Here is a 10,693-nt window from a genome sequence, read left to right as displayed (position 1 = left end):
CTGTTGAAAAGTGGGTGGGCCTAGGCCCGTCAGGCCCACCCATAACGCCGTGCCTGGCACCAGCTTAGATTAGAAATGCAGCTGACTGGTGTATAATCAAAACCAGTGTGGGCGTGTGCACACACAGTGTAATAAAGACATAAACTGACACACACACCTATTTCTGACCAGTCACCACCCCCAACCCCTCCCTAAATCAAATTATCTGGTTGGAAACCTTAATTACATCGCAGAACACCAATGCTCCAGCTGCTCCAAGCGACAGTGCAGTCTGTCCAGACAGCACAGATATGAGCAGCACAAGTGTCCGAGCAGGTATAATATAACCGGTTTAATATATCGCTACAGAGGCCAGTTGGGGACCTGTCTTGTCATTTAAACTAGTATAGACATATAGTAGCATGATTGCAGCTTGTTTGCTGAAAGGTGGCTGATGTCTGATGTAGGGCTGGGAAAAAAATCGATTTGATTTAAAAATCGAGTTGGTAGGTCAAATCGATTCATATTTTCAAAAAATCTATTTTTTTTTTTTTTTTTCAGTCCAAATACAGTATAAATAATTTGGATGTTTAACAATCTTTGTTGCACAGTGACTTTTCAGTTAGAGAAAGGGTTTAGTCTGATGTCAGGCTTCAAGGTAAAGAGCTAGGTGCTGCTGGTTTTACCTGAAGAATTGCACTTCATTTTTGTCTCTTCAAATTTCCAAGTGTTATGACAAAGTTGCAAAGCAGCGATGCTAAAAATGAACATGGCTGACAGCCATTAAACTAAAAGTGAACGGACAACTAAGTTTGAAAAGTAAACACAGGAGAAAAAGGGACAGGTGTTTGTAAAGAAAAAGCTCAAAATGAAAGAGCTCTTTGACACTCGTTTTTCTTGCTGTCTGTTCTGTATGGTTCTATGTCTATACAGTCTGATGTGAGTTTATTCTAAAAGCCAACCAACCTGTTGTGAACTGTCCCTTCATCTTCTGGAAAACAGGGTCCTGTGCTGTGGCCTGGGCCCGGCGGGCTAGCGACTCAGAAGCAGCACTTGAGAACAGGTTGGAAACATTAGAGACGTTCTCCAAGCCAACACCAAAGGTGCTAACCAGCTTCTTGACAAAGTTCAGTGTGTGCGGTGTGATCTTGGCGTCGGACACGGCACCACTCTTCTCAAAGGCCACTGAGTAGCATTTAGCCAGGCCCTGTTGCAGCTGCCTCAAGACCTGCAGAGAGAGAATGAAGGAAGAGAAATAGTCAGAAAACATTATACATGTGGTAATACTAATAAGAGATGAATCAAAATTTTTCTCCAATCCAAATCATCTCATTTTAAACTATCTGTTGAGTCAGATATCTGCGACAAATGGACATACTTTATAACTCAAGGAGAAGGAGCAGAGACCAACACGTTTCTTAAGGAACAAAAGGTGCAGCGATGCAATGTCATACAGTAACCAACGAAAGGGAGAGAGGGAAGGTGATGATGGCATAGCATGCCTCTGTGTGCCCAGTGGAACCAAGCATAGAGCCTGCAGCTGCTGCTGAGTGCCCCAAACTATCACAGATAATCACACAGACAGACACACACACACACACACACACAAAAACAAACGCCTGGCCGTACATCCCTTTGCCCATCCTACACGCTCACTGCACCCATCCATCACCTGTCTGTCTTCTCTCCTGCTGCCTCTTTCTCTCAGTCTTCCCCTCCGCCCACAGACTGGCTACCATTGCGTGGATTCTGCCTCGCATGGCTAAATATTTTTTAGCAGCAATTGCGATCATGTCAGGACTACCTCCTGCACTGATATCCACACATTTAGCAGGGGGGAAACTGCTGACTGAATTGGTGATTTAAGTCGACCTGTGCTTTAAAAAAATTATAGGTATTTGAGGCGCCCTGGTAGCACACCTGGTAGCACACCTGGTAGAGCGTTCGCCCCATGTACCAAGGCTCAGTCCTTACCGCAGCGGCTTGGGTTAAATTCCATCCCACGGCCCTTTGCTGCATGTCGTACTCCCCCCCTCCCCACTTTCCTGTCTACAGCTGCCCTATTGATTAAAAGGTTAAAAAAAAAAAATAAATAAAAAAAAAAAAAAGATTTGAGAAAATATCAGCCAAGAAAAAATTAATCTGGGTCTGTACATGCATGTACTGGCAATTCTGCCTCAAATATACTCTACCCATCAATATGTTTATGGCAACACAACACACTAGTTCAGTCAGGGAATGGGAGACGGTGAGGACCAATTCACAGACAAGTCACCTTGGACTAAACAGATGTGTCACCTTACCAGAGAGAACAGGGTCATCTGGTTGACCAGGTGGCGTGACACACACACAAAACGTGCACTCCGACTTACTTTCACACATATGCACGGATGTATTTACATTCTCACAACCAGCTGTATTATTTTCTCACTATCTGATCCACTAACACGTAGCAACACACATTCAGACACACATTAAACCAGCACCTTTGTTCTTCTCACCTCTTCATGCCAGTTCTCCCTGAACCACACCATCTGGTCCACGATGCCCTCCAGGGAGGAGAGCAAAGTGGGGTGTAGCTCACGCTGCATGTGCATGATCCGGCTGCAGCGCCACATCGGGGCAGTGGCCCGGATAGGCCCCGGGTCAGAGGCCGCTGAGTGAGGCTGGGCGCCCACTGAACTGGGCTGCTGTTGTCCAGATGCATCTGGGGAAGAAGAGTGTTGTAAAAGGAAAGGATGAGTGGTGGAGTGGGAGATAAAAAACAGGAGGCAGAAAGAAAAGAGGAGAAAGAAGAAGAAGAAGAAAGGAGGGTAATCAGGATCTGAAAAGCAAACAAGCAAATTCTACAGCTTTAAGAACAGATAAGATGTGCGGTCCAGAGTAACACTGGGGGAAATTATATATCACTGAGAATATGCCAAAAAACATTTTCTTTCCCTATACATTCATTTACATGTAATAACTGGTAAAACAGAGCTTTTAATGTTTGGTGTGTGGTAAAGAGGCAACACACTACAGCCAGCCATGTTCACTTACCACTTTTGTAGCGCTCCCTCTGCTCAATCTTGAGCGTCAGGTAAAGGGTGCGGATAGGGAAGTAGACAGCCTGGGGGTACACTCGTCCCACCTAGCAGATAAAAGAGGGTCACAGATTACATTTCAAAGACTCCCCCTCAGGACTGCGAAGGAGAGAGAGAGAGAGAGAGAGAGAGAGAGAGAGAGAGAGAGAGAGAGAGAGAGAGAGAGAGAGAGAGAGAGAGAGAGAGAGAGAGGAGGGAGGTGAAGAGAGAGAGTGGGACAGAGAGATACTGTTTGTGCATGTGTGTCAGAGAGAGATCATACTGATACAGCCAGAGACCTCTGCTGTAACAGAGGGTGTGATTGAAGCTTTGAGTCAGGGAGGTTAAAAACACGTCATCTCTGAATTTCAAAACCAAATGTGACTGATGATGAAATTGCCCTCAAGACTTTCAAGAAAAGTCACTGACAACATTGGAAGATTTAACAGTTGGAGCCAGAACATAAGAGATTTCAAGTTTTTAAACACATTGCAAAATCAACCCAAACTTGGTGGAGTAGGGTTGCTTTAATAAGTAATGCAGCAGGTGACTTCAGTGTGGTGTATAATTTACATATCTATCTCAGGTCACAGTTCATTGAGAAGGTAGGATTAGTTAGCTGTAAAGCACGTTGTACAGCATCCAAGATAGATCATATTCTGAAATCAAAATTCTGTATTCATTGAAAATGTCTGTTTCTAAATCAAGAAAAGAACTTTAAATCAGTGTTTAAAAAAAGTTTGGAAGCTACCTTACCAGCATACTTGGTAGATATTTTCTCTTCTTCTTTTTATTATGGTTTTGTCTGAACGACTTGGGCGATTAGCCAATAAATCTGCAGTTGGCTGAGTACATTGTCAGGTTTTTTTTGGCCACTTTTTGTCATTTCATTTTGCTTATTTAATGGTCTGCCTCCCAAAAAACGAGTGAGTTCAGCGAGCTAACCCTGGAGCACAAAGGAGCCAGCAACGGCAGACAGACAGCAGGGAAAAACAGCATGTAGAGTTGACATATTTTTTGAATTAAGGTTTTATTTCAACCAAACCAGAGTTGGTGATTGTTGAACAAGTGGAAGGAATAACTGGTAAAAGGTTTTGGTGAGATTTACTTTGTTTCTGTTGAGTCTAAATGAAGTGTGTTTTATTGATGAGTTAACAAGGCAATTAAGCTAGTCCTAGTTCGGTGAAAGAAATAAACCTGAATTCAGAAGGTAAATTGGTTGGAAGTTTTTCCTTTCCTTTTTTGAGTTTATTTTGTTTATTTATTAAACTAAAAAAAAAACTAAGAGTTTGTGGAACGAAACACACACACAAGCGCGAATGTAGATACCGACCAAGATACCGACCATACTGGACATGAAACATGGTTTATGTATTAGGGCTGCCACCTCTTAGTCGATTAGTCGACTAATCGGTCGTTTTGGTCTTAGTCGACTAAGATTTCTTTAGTCGATTAGTCATTTTTTTTTGCTTATTCATGCTTAATTACTTATTTCCAAGAAACTTCTGAGCACATCTATGGTAAACACAAGATTTAAAGTGGTGCTTTTGCAGGATTAATTGTGGAGAAACTCAGTTTTACAGATGGTTAATTAACTACATTTATATTGTGCTTTTCTAGTCTTAACCACCTCTCAAAGCGCACAGCTCTGTCAATTAAATCAAATAATCGATTAGTCGACAAAATCGTATAAGTGTTAGTCGATTAAGAATTTCTTTAGTTGAGGACAACCCTATTATGTATACAGTTGACTTTATAATGTGACAGCATATGGCAGGTCAGTCTTCCTTTAGAGAATGATGCACAAACCAACACACTTGATAAGTAAAGGCACCCTCTGTAGGTATTTTTCAGTTGTCATTTATTCATGTAGTGCTGCAAGCTCAGATTGGATTATGTTAAGTGTCTCGAACAGACATTAGAAGCTCTAAGCAGATTCTCAAACGTCCCCTTTTATGTAGCTACAGTACAAATTCCACACTTTTCACCAAATTACATTCTAACACACAAGGGCAACTACTGCGACACACTGCACACAGAAATTGTAAAGGAATCACCCTTTGAATGAGAGAGGTAGACTCAACTCGACAGTGATATATCTGTGTGTGACATTTGGCTATCACTGTGACTGCACAAAGCGAGTGCCTAGAACATGAGCTGTGACAAAGCTCCCTAAAATCCTACAGAGGCGAGAATAGAGATCTGCAGTTTTTGTTAAACTATAAGCAGAAGTAAAAAACACTTTTCTTTTTTGGAGTTTTCCAATGTTGGCGGTCTCAAAGAACAGTTTTTTTTTATTTTTTTTTATTTGTATAATCTGAGAGTAACCTCTATAAATAAATGATAGATTACAGTCAACATTTGCTTACTCTTAGTCTAATCTGCAAATATGTGGTTTAGAAATTATGTCTATCTAGGTTGTTTGTTTATAGCGTGTGGGATTGTCTGACAACTCACATTCCTCTTTGCCATGGTATACCCTGTTGTAATGATGTAAAATGTAATCAAAACTGAATGATCTGATGTACTTTTTGTCATGATGACTAAAGAACAAACAATAGCAGGCTGTAAAAAAAAAAATCTTGACATTCTAGGTGGAGGGGAGAGAACTTAAAGGAACACGCCGACTTATTGGGAATTTAGCTTATTCACCGTAACCCCCAGTGTAAGACAAGTCGATACATACCCTTCTCATCTCCGTGCGTGCTGTAACGCTGTCTGACGGTTCCAGCATTAGCTTAGCCTAGCACAGATCCTGCAGGTAACTGGTTCCAACTAGCCTACTGCTCCAAATTGTGACAAAAGTGACAAAATAACGCTAACATGTTCCTATTTACGTGTTGTGATTTGTAGAGTCACAGCGTGTACAAAAAACAACATAACATGAGACACAGCCATCTTCTAACAGTAAACAAACCGGGAACTATATTCTCAGACAGGCTTGCTGCGAGCATATCACTCCGCCCAAGTACTATATTCTTCCGCCTGAGAATATAGTTCCTGGTTTGTTTACAGTTAGAAGACGGCTGTGTCTCATGTTACGTTGTTTTTTGTACACCCTGTGACTCTATAAATCACAACATGTAAATAGGAATATGTTGGCGTTATTTTGTCACTTATTCGGAGCAGTAGGATTGCTGGAACCATTCACCTGATGTTCTGTGCTGGCCTGATGCCGCTGGAGCCGTCAGACAGCATTACAGGACGCACGGAGATGAGAAGGGTATGTATCGACTTGGCTAACTCTGGGGGTTACGATGAATAAGCTAGATTCCCAATAAGTCGGCGTGTTCCTTTAAGGCTTAAGGCCCACTGGATATTGGTGGAAGACCAAACCACAGGGTTATTTCAGGTCACAGAGCACAATTTCATAGGCTGCAATTTCAGAGCTACTTGATCCCTTTAGACCCTCTATATGGCTGCAGGGCAGAAAGAGATACCTCCACATCTCAACAACAAAACTTTGTTCAATATGACTAAAAGTGGGTCCTGTATCCCCCAACACCACGGTGTAGGGGGACACAGGAGAGAGATAGAGAAAGAGAAGAAGCTTTTTTTCATACTTCAGCCTAAAGGCTAAATGGATTTTGGAACCTCTAATCTTTCTCTGACTCGATCCACGTTCCTCTGACATCTAGCTCAGGTCTTCAGAGGGATTCTCAATCTGCACAAATCAAGATTAGACAAGAACTAGCTCAGGTTTAAAGCTGCCGAGGGTGAAAATGGACTGGCCCACAGCTAACTAGAACATACTATAATTCTCAAAAGTCAGCGGACAACTGAAAGAGCTGTTCCAGATCTCAGCAGGTCTCAAATTCTTCAAGACACTCACGCTCCCTTAATCCACATAACTCTCGACTCTACATGGACAGTCAGTCAGCGGTGGTGTGCTGTAAAGGCAGCACTGAGGCAGGGGGGACAGATAGGCTTAACTAACTGGTGAAAGAAGCTGCTGCTGCTGTTGTAGCTCTAAGTCTGGACAGCCTGGAGACGATACAAAAGGAAAGAGCAAAAACTATTATCAAATTGAACTACATCTTGGATAACACTTTCCACTTCCTCAGTGGTGAGCTAATGCAGCTATGGAGCACCTTCAGCCACCACCAAAAGGTTTGAAATGCTCTTTTGTGGCTAAAGCACAGCAATCTGTAAATTCCAATTAGTCATGAAAAACTCTAAATAAGTAATTGTACCTCCTCCTCCTGCAAATTTGCTGTAAGAGAGTATAAAACTACCCACAACTGTGAGATGAACATGTGTATACCTGCTGCCATTAAACACTATAACTCATCTGCCCCTATTAGATGACCACTATTAGTCTCTATCAACTCTTTTATACTATTAATAATATTTATTTAAAAACACATCAATATAGTATGTCCTTTCTGCACCTTATCCATTATGTAGTCCCAATGTAGTTGTATTGTCTCCTTCCTTTTTAAGTGCATTTGTATTGTATTGTGACTGTATTATATTTTATTGTATTGTACTGTATTAATAGTAGTGTTTTATGTTTGCAAAATACACCTTAATTTCCCCGCAGGGATTAATAAAGTTATCTATCTATCTATCTATCTATCTATCTATCTATGAAAATTGTGTACACAACACTGCAGATATATTAAGTTGAATATAGGCACACCTTATACATATACAGTATTCTGTAAATGTTTACACACTGCCTTTTTTTTTAAATCACTGATATCTTTCAACTATATATATATATATATATATATATATATATATATATATATATATATATATATATATATATATATATATATATATATATATATATAAATATATAAAATACACACACACACACACAAAATGCTTAATTCTTGGAATTCTCCTTTTGAATTGAATTTCAAAGTGCTCAAAAACAGAAATTCTTTTGAGATTGAGAATTGAAGGACTAGAGCCAGGAGAAATGGGAAGATGGAGTTCTAGGTGGCAGCTAACCGCAGCATTAAAGATAAAAGAGGAAGGAAGGCAGAGAGGAAGAGAAGGTACCAGAGATCAGCCCACTAATGGGAAGATAAGAACTGTCATATTTTGGCAAAGCTGAGGTGGGCCGAGGGGAAGAGGCCGAGTGGAAGACAAGGAGGAGGCAGCGAGGGAGGGGTGTTGGGATACTCTGTTAACTTCTGATTCATCTTCCCGCCTGCCCCCAGGCGCTCTTCTCCTCACCTTCATCAATATTTCAACATAGGTTTTTTAAACATCCCGCCGCCGCAGAGAAACTCTAAATAATTCAGACGAGCGGCAGAGACAAAGCCTACCCCGCATTAAAATGTGTCTCTCTCTCTCGACATAAAAATGGGGATGAAGAAAAGGGTGTCAACCTTTTACCCTTCAGTCATTACAGGGTGACGAGGCAGACAAAAGGGAGGACTGGATCTCCATATATGGCAAATTTCTACAGTCACCCATTGACATCTATTCATGTAAAAGGCAGGTACTAGTTTATGTGACTCAACTGTAACTAAGAGGTCACAACTTTAAACCAGATGTCCTGTTTAAATGTCCTCTAGAGGGACAAAACACCTCACAAGATTAACGCGTTAGATAAAAATCCAAAACAAAAAATGAATGCAAATGATTCAGTAGGTTTATACCGCTATGTTCATTTATTTAACGGCTAACTTGCATTAAGCCAGCTTGTTAATGGGCCTAACAACAAACCATCAGTGTGAGGTTTCCTTATTATGCTACAAAAGTGAGGAGGGTGAGAGGATTCCCAAAATAATCATCACTTCATCACACACTTTGTCTGGCTTTCCATGATACTACATCATTCTATTACACTGCCCACTTCTAAAACCCTGCCTCTCCTCTTTATCCTCCACCACACTCTCCCTTATATCATCTATACAATATGCCTCCTCTGCTGAGAGGATGGCTGTTTGTTATAGCAGACTACTCTTTGAAGATCATGCTCTTCAAATTGTGCGGAAATAATACTCCATTAAGCAAAGCAAATTAGTCCTCGGTTTAATTACTAGCTCTGTTCCTGCAGTGCGGATGCGTACGATATTAACTTTATAATCATTTCTTGAACAAATAATTTAAAAACCAATTCACCAGGGACTGGTGAAAGCCAATAAATCGTTGTAAACGGAACAGTGAAAGAATCTGAATGCTTAATTTGGTAAATAGGAAGCAGGAGAGAGGCCACTTTGGCGTGAATGCAGTTAATTTATTTTGATTAGAAAGACGTGCATGAGCACTAATGTGCACGCACACCAGCCAGATGTGCTGCCACAAATGGATAAAAGAAGCCAGGAGGAAAAAAAATGAATGAATGAGTGAAGCGGACATCCAGACATGAAGCTGAAGAAGACAAGTAAAAATGAAACAAGGGTAGGGAAGAGATGGTTTTCAAACATATTCGGAATGGGTATTTGACAAAGCTGTTGTTGCTGTTGCTGACATATGTTTTCATTGATACAGGGTGAAAACCGGCCAATAGCTTTTTGGCTTAAGCTCAGTGGGGATCTAGATCTGGCTATGGGATAGGGAGTTTTGTAAAGGTCTCACCTGGCTGATTAGGTTGAGCAGAGGCTTTCCTTCTGAACCGACCAGGCAGGTCAGGAGCTGCGGTATCCATGCCAACCACTGGATAGGCGGGACTCCAATGCAGTACTTGTCCACAGCATCTGCCAGGGTGTTCTTGTCATCAAAGCTGAGTAGCCACAACACCTACAGATGCAACAAGAACAAGAAAAATGTGAGAAAAGGGTAGGAGGAAGGTGCAGACGGGTAAGGAAAGAAAAACAAAAACACTAAATGCAACACTTAAGACAGTCAAAATGTAACTACTGTAAGACACCAAGTAGCAAGTGGTAAGGTCTCTATCATTAAATCAGACCCTTGCTGCTTCCCTGGCTCTGTTCACAGCAGGAGCGGGGCTGCAGAGTACATCTTGGCAAACATGATCAAAGCCGAGCCAATGTGGAGGTGATCTCTCCTCCAATGGTGTGCTTGTGTATGCATCTACATTATGATGAAGACATTAGCCCCACTCAGCCCCCCCAGGATCTCTTCACTGAGCCAACCCTGGTACACAGATTGTGTATAATTACAGATAATGACTGGTCATCTCACTTCACTCATCAGGACTAAGCACTGCCAACCAGGCTTGGCAGCACAATGCCGTGGGGGGGCCTCACAAGAAAAACATTAATTGGGAAGTGAAGCTGGTAGCAGCCATTATTAGAACAGATGATGAAAGCAATGCCTAATGCTAACACAGAATGTGGCAAGACCATATTTATTATTTATCCAGCCTGACACACAGAGGTAGCTGGTCTTTTGCTCTCTTTTCGGATCAGTCTCTCTAATCCCACTCTCCTGTGGCTCTTTGAAAGCAGAGACCCAGCAGGCAGTTTAGTACATTTTCACAATATCTCAGCCCCTCCCCTCAAAGTAATTAATTAATGAAGGAAAAAAAAAAAAATCTAGTTCGCAAAAGTGTTCAAATGAGGCAGAAATGTATTGTAGAATTGCCCTAAATTAGCTATTATTTACTTGCTTTTCGTGCTGTGATCATCTTATTTGATGTTGCCGATTTTCTTGATATTGAGAACCGCCTCACTCGAGGGGGGGGTGTATTGAATGAGTTAGTGTGTGTCTGCGTACGAAGGTGGGAT

General features: G+C 41.4%; 1 protein-coding gene across 1 annotated transcript in view; it reads right to left on the bottom strand.

Moving 5' to 3' along the window:
* Positions 1-10,693, bottom strand: part of trrap (transformation/transcription domain-associated protein) — a 96,746-nt gene that overhangs the window by 19,943 nt on the left and 66,110 nt on the right. The window contains exons 63-66 of the mRNA XM_028566965.1: positions 9,582-9,743; positions 3,019-3,109; positions 2,481-2,686; positions 946-1,207 (exon numbers count right to left, since the gene is read on the bottom strand). Of these exons, the coding sequence (XP_028422766.1) occupies positions 946-1,207; positions 2,481-2,686; positions 3,019-3,109; positions 9,582-9,743 (721 nt within the window). The remainder of the gene's footprint in view (positions 1-945; positions 1,208-2,480; positions 2,687-3,018; positions 3,110-9,581; positions 9,744-10,693) is intronic.

This window comes from Perca flavescens, chromosome 21, assembly GCF_004354835.1.
Source record: "Perca flavescens isolate YP-PL-M2 chromosome 21, PFLA_1.0, whole genome shotgun sequence".
NCBI lineage: Eukaryota > Metazoa > Chordata > Actinopteri > Perciformes > Percidae > Perca > Perca flavescens.
Note: the sequence above shows the minus strand (reverse complement) of the source record. Positions and strands in the feature narration are given on the sequence as shown.